The 24,121-nt window shown below is 37.1% G+C and overlaps 1 protein-coding gene across 1 annotated transcript in view; it reads right to left on the bottom strand.

Moving 5' to 3' along the window:
* LOC140137925 (protein kinase C-binding protein NELL2-like) overlaps positions 1-24,121 on the bottom strand; it is a 158,014-nt gene that overhangs the window by 43,805 nt on the left and 90,088 nt on the right. The window contains exons 6-8 of the mRNA XM_072159730.1: positions 21,998-22,153; positions 7,905-8,033; positions 1,765-1,858 (exon numbers count right to left, since the gene is read on the bottom strand). Of these exons, the coding sequence (XP_072015831.1) occupies positions 1,765-1,858; positions 7,905-8,033; positions 21,998-22,153 (379 nt within the window). The remainder of the gene's footprint in view (positions 1-1,764; positions 1,859-7,904; positions 8,034-21,997; positions 22,154-24,121) is intronic.

Genomic DNA, 24,121 nt, shown 5'->3' on the forward strand with positions numbered 1-24,121 from the left:
CCTCCAAGATGCACTAGGGATTATACCCCAGTCACCCATTCTACATAATATAATAGAGCAGTTCTCTGCATTTTATCCACACAAGTGGAATAACCTTTGCTTTGCGATAAATTACAACCACCCTCCAGATTCATGATGCTTTAGTCTTTGTCAAAGGCAACTCATGATCGAGGCGCAGTGGAGCTGAAAACGGAGCAACAAAGACACAACAGAGTGACAGTTCATGTTCCAACTTTGGTTTTTGTGAGTGTGTGGTAACCAATATTTTCTCTTCCTGTGGATAATATAGGTACATGGTCTGTAGCCCAGACTATGGTGCCTTACCTCTTTGCATACAGAGTCTTGCCCCTAATAACTAAGCAGGCTATCTGTTATTGACCAAATACAAGGGGTTATCATTGACCTTTTCTGAGGAAAAAAATCCACTAATATAATCTTCCAGATGAACCAAGGGACTCCAGTCTTTCACCTTACATAATTGATAGAGAATATATGGTGCAAATCACTTCCCAGCTATCACACTTCCCCATACAAGTGGAATAGCATTTGCTCTCAAAATATGCAACAAACCTATAGATACACAGAGTCTCATATCTTGTTACATAATTCATATACATATACCCAGACTTTCCCTGTATATTATGTAAGCACGCTGGCATATATTCACCAGAAACGGGGAAATATCACAGGTCCTTGCTCTGTATAAGTTACAATACACTTTCAGATTCACCAAGGGACAAGGAATCTACCATCTTACATAATTGAAAGAGAACTTCTCTGAATTTCACCTGAGCAGGCTATCTAAATCATCCAAACAAATGGAATAATCTTTGCTCTGTAATAAAAGATTACGACCAAAACCTCCAGATACATGGAGTCTTACATAATTGATACACAGAGAGTTTCCCTGTATATTGCCTAAGCAGGCTAGCATTACTACCAAAATACAACGGGAATATTACTGGCTTATGATCTGTAAAAAATTAAACCAATCTGTGAGATGAACCAAGGGACTAGCAACTTCCATTTTGCATAATTGAAACAGAACTTCCTTGTATATTACCCAGAGGATGATGTAAACACTTCCCATGATTCATTGCCAAAGTGTTATCACCAGGACTCCATATGCCGCATGCACAGTATATTGCAAATTACACTGAATTCTATTGAAAAATATGTTGTTTTGAAATGGTCAGTGTAGTACCTAGTCAGTCAATAGGGAGTTTTCGATTTCCAAGACGGATGGTTCTGCGACAGTAAAACACCAAACGTTATCATCGTCAACTTTGTTATACGTTGTCTTCCAAATTCTACAACACGTGAAGAGTCTGACAACCGATTTGGCGATGATGACGACAACGTTTGATGCTTTGACGTCGCAGAACCATCCGTTGTGGAAATCAAAAACTCCCTATTAAGAAACGGGGAGCTCTACAGACCAATGTACTTTTCACCAAGGGTTCTCAAATCTTTGAAATGATTTTGGCACTCTGTGGCCCGTGAGCAAATATATGGTGTTTGCAAAGTGAAATTGCAGCCCCGGGATTGCAGCTCACATAACTGTAAAAAATCAAAATTTGACCACATAAACCTATACAGCATACAGATTTCATTGGTTGAGAGTATTGCTAACTAGCTGGATTGCCATGCCTATCGTCAAACCTTTGGTGCTCCATCCGGACCACAAAGATTCTTGACAAAGACTAGGTGTATAGGCTACTGAGAGAGTGTTGGGAAGTCATCCTTTACTTAAGTATTACTTACCCATGCAAGTGGGGCAGCACTGGCCTTCGCCTTGGACTGGATTCTTACAGTAAACCTCAGGGCATGTCACGGGACCGCACTCCAGTCTTCCACCCTGAGAGAAAAATAAAGAAATGAGAAGAATAATGCATTACTAATATGGATATGAGAAATTGGATAAGTACCACTGGGTAATAAGTGTTTGGTAATGTATATATCAAATGGACAGTGAATAACTAGGCTTCTAATTAACCTTATTGTTTAAAGGTAGGTGACCTGATTGAAAGCCTCATCCCCCACTTTAATCCATTAAAATGGAGATATTAGTATCAGGTGAAAACTCCTATTTTTCTCATTAACATATTGAAATTAGTTGAAAATATCAATTAATTGAGTTCCAAATCAGTATATTTCCAAAAATAGCATCAAACTAGAAACAACGCGGTTTCGACGCTTAAGGCGTCGAATGGGATGCCTCCACCCTGATGACCCCAAAATGACCTTGCAATGACCCCTTGGTGACCCCGGATGACCCTGAAATGACCTTCCAAAAATTTGGCTCTAAATGTTGTCTGTACCCACCAAGTTTCAAGCCCATGTGACCAATTTTATTCATTTGACCTCAGATGACCCCTTGGTGACCCCGGATGACCCCAAAATGACCATCCAAAAATGTGGCTCTAAATGTTGACCGTACCCACCAAGTTTCATGCCCATACAACAGTTTTTACTAATTTGACCTCAGATGACCCCTGGGTGACCCTAGATAACCCCAAAATGACCTTCCAAAAATTTGGCTCTAAATGTTGACTGTACCCACCCAGTTTCATGCCCATAGGATTTGAACTGTTCATATGACACCAAATTTACAAGTTGACCTCAAATGACCTTTGACCTCAGTATATGACCTAGAACCCCACCCAAAAAAAAGTATCCTGGGTTTCTGACCATGACCAACCTATCCTGAAAATCTGAAGTCAATCCGCCCATCCATGCCCGAGATACAGCATCCGGACGGACGGAAGCACGGAAGGACGGAAGCTCGGACATTGCAAAAACAGTATGCCTCGCGGTGGAGGCTGGTGGAGGCATAAAAAACGTTGAATTTGTCTTGACTGAGGTATACCATGTTAAAGAATAATTTGACAGTTTTTTGATATCTTTGGAAATATACTGATTTGGAACTCCTAATCTCAATATGTTAGTGAAAAAAATAGGATCTTTCATTTGATATCAATTTATTACATGATTATCATAGCACTGTAAACTACTTTTATAACGCTGTATAAATGTCAGTAATTCCAAAAGAAATTAGTCAAATTTACAAGGAACCTTTACATGTTCTTTTTGCATGAATACATGAAAGGGATAACATCATCATCATCAGTCGGTTGCGGAGCAGGCGACTACAAGCTTTCTCCAACTAATGCGATCTTGGGCAAGCGAAACAATTTTGTTTGGCTGCAGCATCCCTTCAGTATCTCCCAGGAGGTGCTGGACATACTGTAAGTACAGTGTGCGTGGCCGCCCCGGTTTCCTCTTCCCATGTGGTGGAATATAAAGCGCATATTCTTTCACAGGCTCGCCATCTTCAAGGCGCAGTATATGGCGAGACATTTGAGTTGATGAATCTTGACTCTGGCAACCAGTGGAGTGGTGTTGGTCAGGTTGTAGATGGTTTCATTTGGAATCCGATCCACACGCTTGATGTTTAACATGACTCTGTAGCAAATGTCCCTATGTTGCAAATGCATTGATCCAATGACTCACACCCGTACAGAAAGACAGTAACACACGTTGTCTGAAACAGCTTGATTTTTGTTTCGATTGGCAATGCCGGGCTTCTCCAAAGGCATTCCAGTTTCCAGAAAGCTGCCCAGGCTAGTGCTTTTCTTCTTTTTAGGTCTCCAACACTAGAGCCCATCTTGGAACCCAAATACTTGAAGTCTGTGACATGGTTGATGGTACTACCATAGACTTCAAGTGCTGGTTAGGCATTACAGTTTGCAGTCATATATTCAGGGATAACATTTTACGTTAAACATAAGTTTCATTTTTCCACACCTTCTTTTAAGCATAATCATGAAATATATTGTCTTATAATTTTTTGTTTGACTTTTGTTTGCAGAGCTTGTTCCTGAAATCAGATATAAAAGTGTCATTTCTATCCCAGATGAAAAGCAACCTAAAAAAAAGTTTTAAAAAAAACCTAAAAAAAGTCACTAAGGTTATGTGAAACAAAGTAAACACAAAATGACTGGTATTCATGGAAGAAAAGACAATAACTTCATTTGCAAATGATGGAAAATGCAGGAAAATAATGATTTTATACAGTAAATAATTTGACAGTAAATAAATGTCAGTATGTCCCATTAATTTTCTTATTGGGCTATTCCAGTTGAAATCCATACACCCCCTGTGGAAAACATGACCTTTCCAGTGTGGAAAATTAAGGCCATACATGAATCTTCCAAAGAGGGCATATGGATTTTAACTGTGACTCCTTTAAATTTGGATACAGCCTTTTATAAAGGTCCACAGTGTTGTTGAATATTTCATATATTAATGGCTTGTTATGTGCTGTGTGATAAATGGTAAATTACTTGTTTAGTCATGTCTTGCTGCTTGGTTTGAAGAATACCAAGACATCATCATCATGTTAAAGGTACATAGCATGGTGCTTTTGAAATATGTGACATGATCATGTATGATAGTAGTTGCTTGTCACTAAAGCTCCTTTTGAGATACGTGACCGTCCACCACAAAATGGGCTGTAAAATCTGCATTTTCACTCTTTGAGATATTTGACAGACAAATTCTCCTCAAAATAAGTTTTAAAATTATATATTGCATGTTCACATTGAGAAATCCTTTGTTTTCTATTCATTGAAAGGTTCAATGGACTTAATCTCAGAACTGCCGTTCATTGCCGTTCTGCCGACATTGCAGCTCCTTTGTGGTGGATGATCACATATGCTCAAAAGAAATATCATATCAAATCAGGGCTTTTTCTTAACCCTCTAAGAACTACTGCTGTTCTTACATCATCTCTGATTGGTTAATGACATGATATATTCATTTGAGACACCAATTACAATACAGCTTTTAAATATTAAGCTTACTCCTTTTCAGCCCTACCACCATTCTTACCATCTTGCTGATTGGCTCAATAAATCATAAAATCTTCTAATATAATTCTTAGGCAGTGGCTATTGCTTAGCTTATTAGCACTGAATTTCATTGGTTTCTGTATGCGGTCTATCACACGGTAGACAGCAGCAACTACGTCATTGCAAAAGACGATTGCCGAGGCGCAAGTATGTTTGTGTTCTCTAACCAATCTGCAGGTATAATTATGGTAATAGGGCTAAAAGTACTAACATAGGGTTATATGTGTCTATATGACAGCAAAAGGGATATTTTAATACAAGGAAGGGAATGACCTGCTGTGATAAACGCTGTTTGAAACCTAAACTTGCTGACATATCATTCTAAAACCCACAGATCATGCAAGTGCCGTTGGCCCATTGTTCAACTAAATCTATTAAACCAATGACGATATATATCCAACACACACCAAATGTTTGAGTTGCGGTAATCCAAACTCATCAAAATCCTCCAAATATCAAGGGGATAGTGCTAGTAAGGCATATCTGCAATAGCTGCCGAGTGTTATTTGTGTACAATATAGAATGCAGAAATAGTCAGATGTCTATAGGGCAGCTTTTGCAGATAGGATCTTCAGCACTACCTCCTTGATATCACTTGGCTTTGAGATTTCTTACAATCGTGAGTACAAAAGCAAGATATCCCTTCTATATGCCTCGGCCAAGTATTTAATAGGATGATTTCTTCTTAAGTACCGTCATAAAGACATGCTTCCGTGGTTGTATGTGCATTTACAACTCCATTTGGGCGGACATGAAAAGAAGATCACGCAAACTTGAGATTTTTGAGGCCATACGAGGGATAAAGTTTGCTTGAGGGTTTGTTTACCACGATATCTGTCGTGTAATTCAATTGACGGTGTGAGACGAGGCGTAAACAGTATGTGTTGTCATCAGATGAGTTTACGCAGAAAATTATAGGCTATACTGTATGGTAATTATAGGTTGAGGTCCATGACTTTGTTTTCATTACAAAAATGGGTTGCTATTCTTCGGTAGTGCATCTAAGAAATTTACTTTTTTGTCTGTTAAACAAAAAATGAGGCAAATCAGGTTACATCAACATCTGCAGGGTAGCAAAATTTGCAGCACTTTTATAGCATGTGGTAAGATAGTCAAATTGATTTTGAGAAACATGGTTGAAAGAAGTGTTAAATTTGTTTTTTGTATTATTATGTTTCAGCAGCATGAAATTGATGAAAATTATGCAAATTAATTTACATCAAGTAAATTAAAATACTTCTAAATAGAAGCCTTAATAAAATGACTTTGCTTGAAAAGACTCACTATACTATGCTAGCTTTCTGAATTTAATTTTTGAGTGTATGTACAATAATTACGATACGGGCCACATGATTGTGGTAAAGAAAATGGATTCTGGAGGAACAATTCTGAAATTTGCAACATATTTGGTTAATTTAGGGGTGGTGTGGTGTTGTAGACATATGGGGCAAAACTCAATGATGTCCATCGTCCAGTGGCAAATGCCCCCACACCCAACTCCAGTACACTTTGTATTGTGAAAGTACTTTATGTGCATTTTACATAACTGTTATCGGTCTTTAAATATTGCTGTGTTTCTTAATACTTCTAGCGATGTTCCTCTAACATGTCCAATGATATACTCTAAGTACTACATCTATATATACATCGTCCATGCCAGGCTTGTATCCTTATGAAGTCATAATACTAAGTAAGCGCTTGATTAAACTATAATTGATGGTTTCCTTGTTTTCAATGCTAATGATGCATGAAAGATTTTTTATCATACCACTAAGGGAAATATCAAAGAACACCGCTAACCTGATATATTTTCGTATCTAGTCAGTGAGTGCGTATTTTACGCTTTATATCTAGTCAGTAAGAGCGTGCCGAAGCCCGATCTGGCGATGTGCTGGCGAGGCACGCAGCGTATAAAGGCGACTTCAGCGTAAACCGGGTAGCGTAAAATGCACGCTAATCTGTAATACGCGGAACAGTCATCTATTTTTGCAAAGTTTTCCTATTTAGCAGCAATTAAAATGTTTAAAAAGCGTAATTATTTCCAAATTTAGAATGACTTAGTGGTATGATAAATTCGTTATTAGGTTCAGCGTCGGTATGAGTGCAGGGAAATTATCATGCGCTCAGTGTCATACTGGGTTCAGCCTTCGGCTTCACCCAGTATGACACCAGCATCGATAATTTCCCTGCACATACCTCCGCTTCACCTAATAACTAATAATCTTCATGATCTCGTGATCTACAGCTTCTGTTCACACAATCCTACCCAATCATTGACCTTTGACACAAATGATAAATTGATAAAATCTACCAAACTTTTCAGCATTTTACCTTAAAATTGATAAGTTTTACATAAGACTGATTTGGTAATGTGTGAGTAGCAATGTACAAAAATAGAGTTTTTATTTGCTTTTTTCATTCCGTTTTTCAAGTTTTCAAGCTATCATTGAAACTCATGAAATGAAACCAAATCTCACATGGTTTTGTATGACCCACATAAACTGAATCCTTGGTCATCTACGAGATGCTTGTTTGTGGTGACTGAAAAAAAAATATTTGTATGCGACTTTGATTGTGATCATAGCGTGACTTCCTATCAGTGCTTGTGTCCTACTACCCCGCTATTGTGACAGGATCTATAATGGTGTTCTAAAAATATGTGATCAAAAACAAACGTGGGCAAAAAGGTTAATTTGGACACAACTGCACCATCTCTGGTGGTAAGTCCAACACTTTTTTAACACATAACTTTCTTAGTCGTCAACCTAAGCATTGACCAACTTCGGGGGCAGTCTGTGACCAACCAACCTGCCAGTGGTATCAACAGAGGACGCAGGAGTCATCTATCCCCCCCCCCCCACCCCCGCAGTCAGGACCACCACCACCCCCTATGCCCCTCCATATGTTTTCCCCATGCTTCCCTCTCAATTGCAAAAGGCTGGTTCCCAGTGCCACCAGCTAACAAAAAAACATAAAGACAAACAAACTTACTGTGCATGTACATTGTATACATCCATCTTGCCATGAGCGTCCCTCTTCATAGATGACTCCATTCAGCTCACATGATGCCTCACATTTACACTTATTGAGTTGTAAGATTTCTTTCTCAGCTTGCATTAACTGCACAAAATATAACAGACATTAAAAAGGTTTTTCTTATTAAACTTTGTACATATCCTGAAATCAATTTAAAGAATTTTTGTGTAACAGAGTTATAGCCACTATAAATGCTTGTATTGTTGCTTGATATAGAGAAAAATACAGAAACTACTGCAGCTAAGATAATTGGCCAGAGCTCAAAGCTCTAAGAGCTTTGTCGGCAGCCATAATTTATGATAAACCATCCACTGAAATGACAAAGTTATCATTTTTGCAGCGGACTCTTTAAATAAAACCACTTCCCAGCAGACTTGTAACGAGTCATGCCCCGAGACTTGACTCAGATCTTGAAAATTTCCCCATAGAGATTGTACAGTGACTGGAGTCATTTTACTTAAGGGGTACACCATTTGATTTCCAGGGGGGGCATAGGAGTTTTGGAGAAAAAAAACTTCGCCCATTAGTCAGATAAAATTTTCCGCAGCGAAAAAAAATTTTGCTGCCTTCGCCGGTGAAAAATTCCGCCCGACCCAAATTCCCATGCCCCTGAGAATCTAATGGTGCGTCCCTAACTCGAGCTATTGTTACAAATGACTTGACTCAACAATGAAATAACTCGACCGGCTGCAAATCCACTTCCGAGTCACATTTTCTATTAAATGGACACATCTAAACTATATAGTAGCTGCAAAAACAAATTGATTTTGGGCTGCAATTCCAGAGCGTATTATCAAAGATCTACAAAACATCACTCAGGAATCACTTATCTACATGCATTTCTCTTTTGTATCATCTTGTCAAGAGTTCCTTGGGAAATGTTAAGTTTGCTTTCAAAAGCTTTGGGTACAGGACCAGACATGTATATAGAACTCATCTAATGCACTCAGGAAAGACATGTCGGTGAAGCTTTTTAATACTAATAGCCTGAGAGGTGGACTGTATTGACTAACCAACCTCCTAGTCCTAATGTATTATTAATGAATTCTTATTTAAAACACAAGTAACATTATTTTCTTATGTCATTTCTGGTCAAATTAATGTAACAATGATGTTTGGGTTACACAAATGCCTCAAGATCAGTTTCGGGACCATTATTGCTCAAAATTAGGACTAATTGTAACATGCATCTTCCCCAAAGCTAAAACCGATATCTAATGATCAGTAACTATGGTAACAACCAATGGACTCAAGCTTTGATTCCCCTAAAGTTCCATTTTGAATGCTGACATATTGGGAATGTTGCCATTCAAATTTAATACAATCAACATAATGACTTGTGCTGTTAGGCAGGGTTGACAAAAAAAACCTGTGCATTTTAATTATGTAACACATAAAGGCTTTGGCTTCTTTGAATGGCTGCCCTGCGCTGTTATGCATTTAGTTTCTATAATAATTATTAATTTATTAATTTCTTCCTTTCTTTTACTTTCTCTGTTCTTCATCTTTTTTATACTTTTCCTCTCTTTCTCACAATCCCTGTCTTTCACCTTTTTTCTATCTTCTTTCTGCACCTCCCTCCCCTTTTTATTCTCCATTTTCCTTCTTTTTAGCCCCCTCCTTCCTGCCCTTTCCTTGCTTGCTTAATTGTTTCTTTCTGTGGCTTGCTTGCATCTCCTTCTTAAATGAAAATTTGTGAAATAAAGTTACATTGATGGACATGGGGACCTATACCTGGCAATCTTGTGACATTGTGATGGGTAGTCGATCAGCAAGTCTATTAAATTTATTTAAATGATGCGCCTAAAATCAAGAGGGTGGTAACTAACTTTACATTGATGTCACTGAAGCCTCATTGCATGATGTTGATGTATTTCAAGTATAATAATGTTAGCTTTGTGAAACCATGGAAGTAATACACATGGAAGCTGGTCAAATACTACATCAAAGTGAGTATCATACTTGCCGCGATACTGAACAAAAGCAGTACAGTTGAAAGTGAAACAATTGAGTCGTCGCATGGTCAACATGTACCATGTCTAAAATCAAAGTTCCCGCTTAAAAATCAATAGCAGTATACGAGGTCGTGTACTAAGTCCTGACAATGGGCTGTGTATATTACCGCAGTGCATGACTAGTTTTATGAACACAAACAGATTTTATAAAATCCCTACATAATGGTCAGAATGCTATCAGTTTAATTTATACAATTTTATTAAAAGTATGTAATTATGTGAAAACCTACCGATTAAATGTATATATATGCTAGACTTTCAGATAGCAGTTTTAAAACAGAAAATGATATGAAATACCATTTATTTTACGCAAATTGTAAAGATAATACCCGACTCTGGAACATTCTGGTCAACAGCAATTTAGGCAGCCCAGGCACACAAATAGATCTGGATTCATTTTATAATGTAAAGCATGTGCCAAGTCAAGCATATCAATTATTACCGCTAATTAGCGGTTTAGACGTAAATGCATGATTTACAATATTTTGAAGTTTAAGAAAATCTGTAAGTACAGGGTAGAAATCGATATTTTGAATGGATTTCTGTAATTATGGATTACAAATCTAACATCCCTGTCACTTTTTTTTTTTTAAAAACAACATACTTGAAACATAATCAAGAAAAACACGATTTTTGCTCAAAATAATAAACCTGTAAATAAACGAACTGGCAATAAAGGCGGCAAGTCTGATCCACATCAAAGACACGCTGACTACATTGTTATCACAATAGCTTGATACGTACCCTCTATAGAATGTTACGTAAATAATTCAATAGGTGTTGGATCGACCAGCTTCCATGTCTCTTACTTCCATGGTGAAACCCATACCAGGTATATAACCAAATGTCAATTCCAGAGAAATGTGTGTCTTTCAAAATGTGTCCTTTTTTGGGGAAAAAAACAACAACAACTAATAATACCCTCAAAAGGACCCTTCTGTGGAACTGGGATTTCCAACTCCCTGCTGCGGATACAATATTCTTGCAAGCATACATCAATAATGTTCTAGGTATACCTTGATGACCCTCTTCCCGCCATGTTGAATGTCATTTTATTACAAACCGTATTGATTATTTCACTGGATAAGCTTATAATATAAGTATTGCTTTATAAAGTGTTGCCAGCATTACACTATTCCAGTTGAAATGGGCTATTCCATTTAAAATCCACACTACCCCTGTGGAAGATTTTGCAAATATCTTCTACAGAGGGAGTATGTTTTTCAAATGTAATTGGTCAGAGTTAATCATTTTGAAACCCCTACTCCCCCTGTATTATGGCTTTACCTATATCTTCCACAACAGTGAAGTGAGTATTTCAAATGGAAGTTACCCAATAGCTGATTCCATTCAAAACTTTTATTCCCTCTGTGGAAGACTTTAACCAAATCTTCCACAGGGGGAGGGTGGATTTTAACTGGAATAGCCCAATCCACACAACCATCATGGAAAACATGACTTATCTTCCATACAGGGCCTATATAGTGTAAATTTCAAATGGGGTTACCAGAATGGGTGACTCTATTTAAAATCTATCCCCCCCCCTGCCTCCGTGTGGGATATTAAGGTAATGTCTTCCATACAGGGTGTATGAATTTCAATTGAAATAGCCCAATTAAAGTTACCCATTTGGGGGACTTTTGATAAGCGTATTCTCTTAGTTTGAGTTGATGTTATTAGTTCAACATGCTAGCACGGTTGCCAAACCCGTGATTTGGTAGCCCAATTGGGCGACTTTTGAAGATTTTTACCACAACTTTTGACAATTTCCTGTCCCATAGAAACCAATGGTTAAGAAAAAATGTGGGCGGCTTTTCGATTATTTGACCCATGATTCGGGCTGAAATCTTTTGGCAAACCTGCATGTTAACAGTCTAAAACATAAAAATGTCCTAAAACTTAGGGATGTGTACACAGTATTTTGGGTGTGGTCAGTGTTGAAAATACTGACTCATACACACACTCAACACACTAAACAAGTCACTTTATCATACAGAAACAACACAGCCCTTTCATCCATCTCACACATGCCCCCTTCCATTACAAACTACACAGGGCCATAGCAAGCAGGCCGGGGATGCCATGGCCACCCCACTTTTTGACAAATTTGTTACGTTTTTCTTTATATCTTTATTTCAATTTGGGCATATATTTGTACTTTGGCCGCCCCACATTTTTCAACCTTGCTACGGCCCTGAAACTACAAGATAGTTTTTGCTTATCCTTCAAATATTTCAGTTGTCCCAAACATGTGTGATACTTTTGGGTGCAAATTTTACTTGATGTTTTTTACTCCAGGAAATTTGTAACTACAAATTCGGGACACCTGCACCAGCTTCCAAATTTGCATTCTGATTATGCGGATTTTGAACACGGGAACCTTTGGTTAACTCAGTGAAAAAGGTAATGGAAAATATTCAAAACTGAACATGCTGAACAAGCGGACATCATAGCATCGCTAGCAGTAATCGGGAAAAGGTGATGAAGATTTATAAAGCAAATACTATTGTAGATTGTGATGATAAATGCCATTAAACCTGTAATTTTTTTGTAGCATTGCAGACCATTTTTTTTTCATAATGAAAGCAATGATTACTGGATGCCCATCCCTTATATCATAAGACATCACATATGAAAAGTTATGGCAACATTGCTTCTACAAAGCAATAACAACGGAGGAAGAGGCCCTGATATGCACTCAAACTCAAGAGATTTCTCAAGGAAAGGTCTAAGAACAAGGGAAGGGGCTGGATGAGCAATCAGTAACTGTCCGTTTTTCTAACAGTATATTTTGTATCTTTAAAGAAAATGTTTGACATTTGGAGGTTTATATCATGTTTGACATTTGAAGATTTATAACATTTTTGCCATTACCTATGAGTAGCAATATGTTTAGTTGGAGGCAGAAAAAACACACGCAAGTTGTTTGCTTGCTTTTGGAGGGTAATAATAATTTTGGAGAATATGCATCTGCACTGCACTCTTATGTTATTGCTTTTCCCAAATATGTATTCAATTTGAAGCATATGCAAATAATGCATCAATTTAGTGAACCCATCACACACCTACCTGTTAATGTTTAATATGTTATGTAGAGAACCTTTTCCTTCCATCTCATTACTTATAAATAGCTAACACAGGTTGATTGATAGGCATTATCCTTTGGCTCATATTTTAAACATACATTTCTTATTTTTATCATATTTTTTTCCGGCAAACCTGACATCAAGCAGGTCATGTGAGTTTTTAAATTGGACTCTCAATAGCTGCCTTGTGTTCTTGTTTAAGACGGGAAATGGGAGGAGTGGTAACTGGTTAAAGGAGAGAGCTATGTATACCTGCCAAAACTGGAAAGTCAGATGTAGGAGCACCAAGCCACATAACCAGGATTTTCCAGGGGGTGGGGGAGATGTTACACAAGGGGGCATCTACCCCTTTTTTTATTTAAATTATATTTTGTACGCACAAAACCTCAATTTTTCTGAATTTTCCCGATAGGTCAAAGGACAAAGTGTCCCAAAACTGCAAAAAGTGTCCCACAATGCATTGCAAACTTCCAATGCCGATTGGGCTTATTGATGAGGACACGCTGGCGTGAATGTCAGTAAGTTTGGTTTTATGATTGAGTTTAACACATCAGGATTTTCAACAAAAACATTCCTATTATTTACCTTTTAAAGTTTAAAAATTGCAACAGTTCCTGTCAAATAGGAATCAGTTGGCAGGTATGCCTTTGTAGTTCACAAATATTCCAAGGAGCTAAATTCAGTGGGCAGCTTTTATAGAGACAACTTGCAGTGCTTCTTGACAGTAAATCCATGCAATCTATTCATATAATCCATACATCACAACCCACATAAATATGGCTGTAAAATTGTGTGTGGTTATCTGTCAAGAATGATCACGTTGCTTCCAACATATCTATATATTTCTTATATTTTATTGATGAGAGTTGGGTAAAATTGGAATGATAAAAAGAGAAAAGTAAAAGCAAAACTGTTAAGAACTCAAGTACAGGTAAAGTTAAACTAATTCACACAAGCCAAGTTTCTACTCTCAACATGTTTTGAGTCACATCCGTGAAACTCTTCTTCAGTTGTTATTGGGGATGTTGGTTGATCAAGTCACATGACCCAGGGAGGGGACTTGAACCATGTGATCATTTACATTATAAGATCTCATAATTTAAAATAACCCTGAGAAATTACCATCACACTCAGGCACACACCAGATACACACACCCCTACCTGTCTTCGTTGACCGACAATGACAGAACTTGTGTATTGCTATCCAAAACCAGGCGATCGAAATAGGCTATATGCGATGTGAGATTTCTTTTTTATCACACAAGCTTGACTTCTATACTCTCAAGTCCAGCCAATATATGAATTGATGTTGATATACCAACAACAACATGTACATTTTTAAAACCTATAAGATCAGGAAGTTGATAAAACCTTTTTTTCTGGCTTCGTTATTGCAATTGTAAAATATGATAGTGACAAGCATGCTTTGTAATTGTTTTTAATTATAAGTTCCACAGGATAAAGAGAACCAAAAAAAACTAGTTGGTGTGCAGCCATGCATGCCCTCCTACTTACAAACCCGCTCATTGAAACTCTCACTGCCAAAATATAGCAACTCTGTGTATTCACCTACGCAGACTATCAAAATTTACATCAAATATAATCATTATAATGCCTCCCTAATTAAAATAACACCTATATTACGCAAGGATAAACCTATAAGTGTTTTACAGATGACGAAAATGACACTTTAATCACCAGAAAAATTGAAGCTTATGCAAAAGCAAAAATAAAGATTTTAATTATAAGATTTAATATTATCATAATTTGTACTTTGCTTTGGGTTAAAGGTGATAAACTCCAAACCAAATTCTCGTTAATTATTGACACTCATAACAAGTCTTGTCTCTTTAGACAATACTCATCGGCATTAGTCGGAAACAGTAAAGAGCAGAGTGCTTATTACTTTGGCTTCCCAATGGGAGTTCTGTGTCACACCTTCACAAATTAGTGTCTTCAAAGAGAAATGAAAATCTTTAGAAAAGATACTACTCCTTGTTTCATCATTCACTAGGATCCATGACATGCTCATCTATCAGGGCACAGTTCTTTAACCCCAATACATTTAGAACATTCATTGCATGACCTTTGAAATCTTGAGTACAAAAACTCATACTCTGGAACTTGAGGTCAAATTTTGCACACTGATTGTCTAACTGAGGTTACTGAACTATGCCATTGGGATTAGGTTATTGTGATCCATAGTGATTGGTTGCTGGGTTTTAAATGAGATACACAAACTCTTGTATTGGACCATAATCATTCTCCTTCGAGTTGTACAGGTAAATTAAGAATAATAAAATGCGACAGAAAATTCCCTACAATTAGGGCTTCGCTATATGTGACGTGTCATGTCAAAAGGAGACACTTTTGGGCAGGATCGTAAATGGAGAAATAGCCAAAAATCTGCCGGTGGGTGACTTTTCACAATTTAGGTTTGTTGCGAATTTGTGATGTTATTAATGTTAAAAATATTGTCTGATAGTTTCAGACCGGAATATAACTGGCATCGTGTATTTTTTGAGCCATTTTTAAGGTTATTTCCTACTCTCAACATTGTCAATAATATTTTTAAAGGCCGATATCTCAATTTCCAATTTTGTAATACCATAACTTCCTAACTCAATATCTTCGCTTAGGAATGTCCGATTTCATTGGGGAAAACGGCGTTGTGGAGTAAAATATCTCTATATTTAAGATATGTAAAAACCTCAAAATTGATAACCTGCCCAAAAGTGTCTCCTTTTGACATGACACGTCACATATAGGGTTGAGAATAGCTCCACATACGATGTAATCAAGCCAAATGAGTCAGAACTAGTTTGCAGACATGGGGAATGGGAATACCTTTGGTTTTGTTATGACATGACTAAGCTTAGAATAACTTTCTAACCTATGGGCTGTGGCATAGCATGGGTCATCAAAGGGGGGGGAGGCACACCCACCATGATTGGGGGCACGGGGGAGCCATTTTCTGCAATTTTCCTATGGGATTTTCTACAATTTCAGATCGATTGGGGGGCATATCCCCCTGCCTCTATGATGTTACGCCACTGTTTCTAACTAAAATATGTGGAAATTGATTTGAGTCGACATCAGAGTCATTTTGCTTGATATGCATGTATACTTCCATTATTCTTCAATATAAATCTAACATCTGATCATTTCATTCTACCGTCTGGGTGGGGTGATGGTAAAGGGAGGGGGTGATGGCGGAGGGAGGGGATGGCGGAGGGAGGGTGTGAATGCCTGTTCGTCATTAGGTATGTCACTTGAGTGGTTTGCAATCAAATGGTTATAAAGCTAAGTACATTGCTCCTATCACATTCGGCAACAATCAATTTGAGGCAATTACGATATGCTCAATATAACTCTACATTCTGATCATTCAATATGGGTGGGGTGGGGTGGATCTGGGAGGTGAGTATACTATTTACCAGCTTACACTCATTGCTGATTTTAATATCTGTACAGTCTGGTGCAGCATAAACACGGAAGTGGGGGTTTTGATTGGCTAATTGAATCACATCATTAAATATCAGCACCTCGTACGCTGAGCAAGCTGCGTTGCGTGAAGGCGTGGACTAGTGCGTCCCCAATCATTGCCAGTGCAAAAGGACCTTGACAAGAACCATAGCACCATTTATGTATGTCAATGATTCACAGTCAAATGGTTAAAAAGCTAAGTACAATGGTCCTATATGACATTATGCAACAATCAATGCAAGGCAATTACGATATGCTCAATATAACTCTACGATCTGATTCGTTCCTGGTAGTGCATTACAAACAGTAATGTTCCATTAAAATATGTCAAGCTGACACAACATGTGATCATGTTTGGCTAATGTATAGCATGTACCATGTATGTGTCATGAATTTCTCACTCACAGAGGCTTGGTATGGGGCTATTCCAGATGAAATGCATATACCCTCTGTGGAAGACATTATAGTAATCTCCCACACAGGGGGTGTAGATTTCAAATGGATTCACCCATTCAAATAACCCCATGTTAAATTCACACTCCCAATGTGAAAGATTAAGGTAATATCTTCCATAGGAGGTGTATGGATTTTAACTGTAAAAGCCTATTCCTTTAGGTCTGACATTTAAGAAATGCACTTTTACCTGCTTTGAAACAGGATAATGTTGTGAAAAAATTATGTCATCTGTATTTTAAGAATTGAATATTGGGTGTGGGAGTTTGATTTTTCTCAATCAAATATGCCCGGCAAATATGTAAGTTGCATCAAACCTTTTCCTGTGTACATTTCCTAAATAAAATCTGCTGGAGTTCAGAAGTGTTATGTACAGTTTGTAGCACTAAGAACGGCAGTTGTTTACATTTTGAGAGCGTGCAGAGCGTAAACACAGAATTGGGTTCTGATTGGCTGATTCAATTATCTGACAATCATAACAAAAGACCAATAATCTGATTGGCTGATTACGTTGGCCGGCGCAGATCGTCGCACTTGAAGGGAACACAAAACTTACAGCAATCTGAGCAAGGGACTGCCGTTCTTCTCTGAAACCAAATGTAGTTGATTCCTTTTAATTTTATTTATTTCTGACATCTTTATAGAGGGTAGCCATTAATCAAAGCCAAAGCATTGCTTTCCAGTATGTACCCTCTTTTGTATGTAATTGGGATGGATTTGGGCAGTCGGGAGTTTTCACCCTACTCTTTTTGAAACGGATTGTGACTATACATATGCATAGACCACTTGACATCATTGTTTATCAACAAAGGCAAGGGACTGGTCTATCGATATATTTGAATGAACCACTACACTATTCAATGGCTTTCTTGTACTAAATAAAATGTGGTGGGCGATTTAAAATGCATGTGCCCTGAACAAAACCACAGGGCAAAGAACAATGGAAATTGCCATAATTCATGCACTTACTGCCGGGCAATGATGTCTCATGTCACGTGGTCTATAGGTAAATGACCAACAAAAAAATCCAAGTATCTGTTCAAAACACAACAAATATTTCAACATACATAAGGGACGCACCATTAGACTTCAAGGGGGGGCTAGGAAGTTTTGAAAAAAAAATCCCCACTACATGAGCAAAAAAAAAAACTTTCCCCACCAACACTAAAAAAAAAAAAACCTTCCCCACCTAACTGTGTATAAATGCATGAAATTAAAAAAAAACCTTTCCGCGACCCCAACTTCCTAACCCCCCCTTGAAGTCTAATGGTGCGTCCCGAAGTGGCTGTGTCATCGTCATTTAGGCCACTCATATTTCAAACATAGGGGATTTCCCATGAGCAATCAGCATAACCATGATTCCATCATGACAGACCAGGGACCAGGACACAACCAAGTTTGTGTATATTTTCAGAATGACCGATGCCTTCCTATAGGCCAAGGTGGTTTTAAAAAAACATTTATGGTCAAGGTTGTTATTGTAAAAGGCCAAGGGTACATACAGGATCAGTTTCTACTCATGATCATAAGATAATAACTGAAGGTTGCCCACACTTGTGGGTTTAAATTTGTATAGCACGTAATGCACTGCGGTTTATGTCGCTTGCATCACCCTACCCAAGAGTAAATGGGGATTTGTTGGGGATATTAGCTGGGTTTGCTCATGTACCTTGGGTGATAGTGGTATCTTGCTTCACCTTACCTAAGAGAAATAGGGAGCAATTAGAAGGGATAATCCGATGGTTTTGCTCAAGTAACTTGTGAGGGCATATTCAGGCAGGATTTCAGATTGAATCAAAATAAAACAAACAAATATCGGGACAAATATATGAAAACACTTTTCTGAGATCTTTTTGCTGCAGCACCATTGTAGCACATATGTGACACAATCTGCTCCATGGGGGCCAAAGGAGGCATTTTTGAAAATTGTGTTACTGTAATTATTACCTTTATATACAAACAATAGGCTATCAGATACTGAAAACACCAAAGGTCTAGCATACCTGGTTCTAAAGTTCTGAAGCTTTGTGATGTGTATTTTATTGTTTTTTACTCCATATTTTTGCCTTTATTTTTGCCTGAAATAGAAGAGTTTCTCTTCAGGGACAGAATACATGTGCAGTGTATTATAAGTATACATTTATTCAAGTTTTCAAACAAAATATCAGAAATCAAAATTACAGGTGAAATCAACATTTACTCATCACTCTTAAACACTTGAGAATATTTTTGCAATCTGATTGGTTCTTACCTGTGTGATATGACACGATATCACACACCTAAGCGCGTACGTGTCGATGCGATACTCGTACGTGCTATTTGAACCAGTCGAAGGTGCATAGCAACAACGGGACTGATCGATTATAAGCCCTGGGTAATTCCTTGTAAAATGTAGGATTAATTTGATTAAAATTGTGTATACTTATGATTAATATATTTATTTAAATTGAAATGTTTAAGAATGAGAATAAAGGTATTGTTGTTAGCTGCTGTCGTGCATCTATCATTTATTATAATATAAGCTCAAGATTAATCAAAATATCAAATTATTCATTAGAATATCCCACATGACTATCCATGATTTGCATAAAAGGAAGTTGAATTCACCTGTTGAAGCCATATGTGTTGGTGTGGTTTGTTTTCACACTACCACATGTAACCACCCACTTCCAGTTCCTTTTCCTCACAATCATCACTAACACGCACATCTAATCTAGTGCTATCTAGTCATTCAGATCAGAAATACTGATTGATGAAACAAAGTGGACATCTTTATGTAATCAAGTTATTTTGAGCACTAATGTTGGATTTTTTAATTAAGATTCTCAGCTTCCTTACACAACAGATCCTAGAAAGCAGGATCTGTGTTGATCATAGAAAGCAGGTGCTTGACCAGAAGGCAGTCACTTTTTTCATGAAAAAGAATCTGTTGTACTTGATTCTTTAGCTAGGTAGCATCATGTGACCCTCACATAACCTTGTACTTTTCGCCAGCCCATTCGGGGCTGGTACCTGTTTCAGGTTTGGGGTCAGTTTACTCAAGAGATTATATTTTAGTGGTATTGGAATGATTTTTTTTTTTTACTTTTTGTGGTTAAATTTTTTAAAATATTTTAATTCGATTTGTTAGGAAAAGTAAGTATGTTTTGCCGTTTCAACGAAGAAAACAGTGAGTATTACCAAAGTTATGTTTGAACTAATTAATTATGACTTTAAAAGTTTAAAGGCCTAAATGTAACAATAATAGTTAATATATATAGCATCATATGGTCAGCAGAAGAAAATCTGACATCACCTATGATGTCATATCAGTGTCCTTGACCGGGGTCCTTACTCCTTGACCACTGAACAGCGTGATATCATGTTGATAACAGATCTATAGAATCAAAATCTTCATCATATCCCGGATCATATCACAGATTCTCAACAATCTGTGATCATATGGACCATATTGATGTGAAAGTAGTTATCTATCATATCCTGTGTCGTTTTATGGATAAAAATGACTCAAAATGTTATTGATGAAATGGTTGCTATCATAAACATCAGTTTTGTCTTTTCAACGGAAAAATCCGATGCAAAATAAAGTTTTTAGGGCCTAGCTATAATATGGGCATAATTTATGCATATAGTATTGAACAATGTACCCCATTTGACATGCACTTATAGATAAATAAATTGTCTTACTTTATTAATTTAATAACTTCTTTATTATAAATAAAATGACACATAACTATTTGATTCATAAAATTACATTCAACAAAATGATTGAAGAGAAAACACACAAGGCACTAGGCAGACTGTTATAGAATGGAGTATGTAAGATGCCAAGTCCATAGCTTCGCAGGAGTTTCCGACTAGCAATCAACATGATCAGCACATTCAGAAAAACACAGTTTAAGAGTGAAGATTGTAGTGAGTAACCAGTCCTTTATAAATGTGCTGGCCACTATCTATTATAATATAGTAGGCTTAAACTATACATTGCGAATTAATTAAGTTATTTTAAAATAAAATGTACATGTAAGTTAACTCAAACCGCAGTGTATATATCGAAAGCAGTGAAATCGGACATTCCTAAGCGAAGATATTGAGTACTGGTATTACAAAATTGGAAATTGAGATATCGAGGGTAAAAAGCTGAAAAGACCAAAAAACCCAACGACAACAACAACAACAACAACAACAAAACAAACAGACCAGAACAATTTGGAGTACATGTAATGAATTAAAAGAGTTGACATGAGATTAGGAATTAATGTTTTCTGCTGTTTCAGTGTGCATGTTCTCATCGTTGATGGTTTGGTGGACTGTCATGTAGATGTAAGCGTGATCCTAAAAATGCCTTTCACATTGACCAAAACTAATTACAAGACCTCTTCTACATTGAGGCTGGCTTTCCCTTTTAAAGGGAATTTTATTACGCTATAAACAGCATGTGCATCGGCAATGCCAAGGGACCTTTAAGTTAATTTTTTGTTCCTTCTGTGGTCTGTGCTGTGCGCTACACAAGCATAATCACAGAAGTGGTAAACACAGTCACGCTGATTGGCTGATCAACGGTCTTGACAAACAAGACGGTTGACCCATTGGTCGTCAGTGCGTAGAAGGTGAGGAGACCTCTGCACTTCCACACAATCGCTGTTCACCAGTGCTAACTTGGACCACGAAAGTACTAAAAAAATACTTAAATAACAGTATTTAGTGACAGTCTCTTGTTAAAGTTTCCTTCAACAATGAACACAAATAAACAGACACACATCTTTGTGTAGATTATTCATCCAGTAGTTCAAAATATTATTTTGTAAATTAAATCAAATACTGGAACTAAATTTGCAACTCACTTTGCTATGTTGACGTCATCACAACATCTGACGTCACATCATCATCAATCAGATGTCTGATGAAGTCCAAAGTTTTCGGACGCAAAGTAGCAAAGTGAGTTGCAAATTTAGTTCCAGTATTTGATTTAATTTACAAAATAATAAAGAGAAACACAAATACCCACCTTTTGTTCCATTTTGTTGATCTTTGCATCCATCTGTTCTACTGTGCTTAACAAATCATGATACTGACCACACGTTGGACATTGTCTTTCTGAATCAGGACACTGTGCTAGGTAGCCATGGTTACTGACGATAATCTTCACATCTTGCATCACACCCTAACGAAATAATAAAAAGATAAAATCAGCAATTATTGGGTGCTTATAATAATTATATTGAAAAGGTTTTTCTATGCACTTATCATCACAATTTTATTTATTTCTTACAAACAGAAATAGAAAGCGTAGATTGGATTAGAGTAAAACCAGTAATAATAATAAGTTATAGGCAACCACTTGCTATTACAGTAATATTACAGAGATTTTTTTACAAAACAACAAAAAGAGGGGGTTTCCCATTTTTTATATGGTATGAAGGTATGTGCCACTGTTCTGAGATGCATTTTCTGACAATTGTGGTATGCTCTCTCACATGAAAATGTGTGGTGGATTTCAGCAGAGACAAATTCGCCCATTTCCCCTCAAAAGTGGCTAATTTTGACAAAATCAGGTACTTTTAGCACCCAAATTTTGACCAAATTGGGTGCCTGTTGTGAAAAGAACATTGATGGGCTGTTAAATTTACCTCTGAATATAAGGTATAGAGAGAGTCTGTGTGATCATCTCCCCTACACATTTGAAAGACCCCCAGTATAGGATTGGGATTAAGATTAGGATTAGGGTTAGGGTTAGGATTAGCTTACACAAAATAATTACATGAAGGATTGACACAGGGAATGCAGTATCCTTTACAACCAAATAATTGTGTGTCCAGGCAATGGAATTGTAAATGTTTTTCCTGTCAAGGATGCTTAGAGCACTTTGACAGGTATCTTTATATTTTCAGCATGTTTCTTTGCAGGAAGATATCTTACACTTCCCACAGTACATTTCTTTCATTTCAATTTTCTGCTACTGATTTGCTATCCAGTGCAACATGAGTCGATAGTGACAAAATGTATGTCAATGAACAGAGCACATCCAGAGCTGGCAAATTATGTTCATTACTTATCTATCGACCCATGTTTAGCCACTCTATTCTCATCATGAAAACAAAGGGATCCTGTATACAAAGTAATGTTGAGTGTCATATGATGTAATGAGGTGATGAATCATGTTGCAAAGGATTCTGGGAAGGGTAAGATCTCTTCTCTGGTCCCTTTGTATACACTATTCAGCACCGTAGGACACTCTTCACCTTGAACTTCATGAATATTTGATTTTCCAAAAATTCAGATTGATGGCCGCTTTAAACCGCTATTTGAATTCTGTCATGTTTGTTACCTTGCAGCTATCTGGGGAAACAAACATCTAAAATGTCAACAAAATACTCCTGAAATTACTCGAAAACATTGATTTTTGTATCACATTTTCTCATGCTGTGGCTAGTGCTTACAGCACATTTTTTCGTTATTTATCCCTAGAGCTACATAAATGAATTATATACTTATGTCCATCAGATATTATACTATTATGCAAATGAGGTACTTAATTAAGATATTGGGCTAAGGGTTCATCAGCATGCTGGTAAAAGTTGCATGAACATAAAAAGAAGTAATTAACATTAAACTGCATTAATACATTAATAATGACATTATGAAATGCTTCTGAAAGAAGGTATATTGTGACAAAAATACTGTGATTTGACTAACATGTTTCCCCATTTTACCCTAAAAGTGCACCGAAAAAAAGGGGCATAAAAACGGATGTGAGTTTGAAAATTTCACAGGGAGCGCTAATTAGAGTAGGGCGCTAATTAGTTTGCATAAGGTGCCTAGAATATGTCCCTAATCTAAACTCATTTATTTGTGTTGGAAGCAAATCAGCTTCATTTACCCCTGTTGAATCACAAATAAGTTCTTATATGGCAATTATTGGCAAAATTGTCCCTGAATAATGTGGGAGCTAGGGAAAAGGAGGTCAATCACTACAATTTCACCCAAGTCAGACAATTCCAATTTTCTCCTTACCAATGGTCAATATCACTTTTAAGAGTATTTTCAATTCAATAATGTTCATAGAACCCTATTTGAATCATTGTAAATCAATAAAGTTCTTTATATTGTACAATTTCAAGATGTAGCATAA

The sequence above is a fragment of the Amphiura filiformis genome, chromosome 17 (genome assembly GCF_039555335.1).
Source record: "Amphiura filiformis chromosome 17, Afil_fr2py, whole genome shotgun sequence".
NCBI lineage: Eukaryota > Metazoa > Echinodermata > Ophiuroidea > Amphilepidida > Amphiuridae > Amphiura > Amphiura filiformis.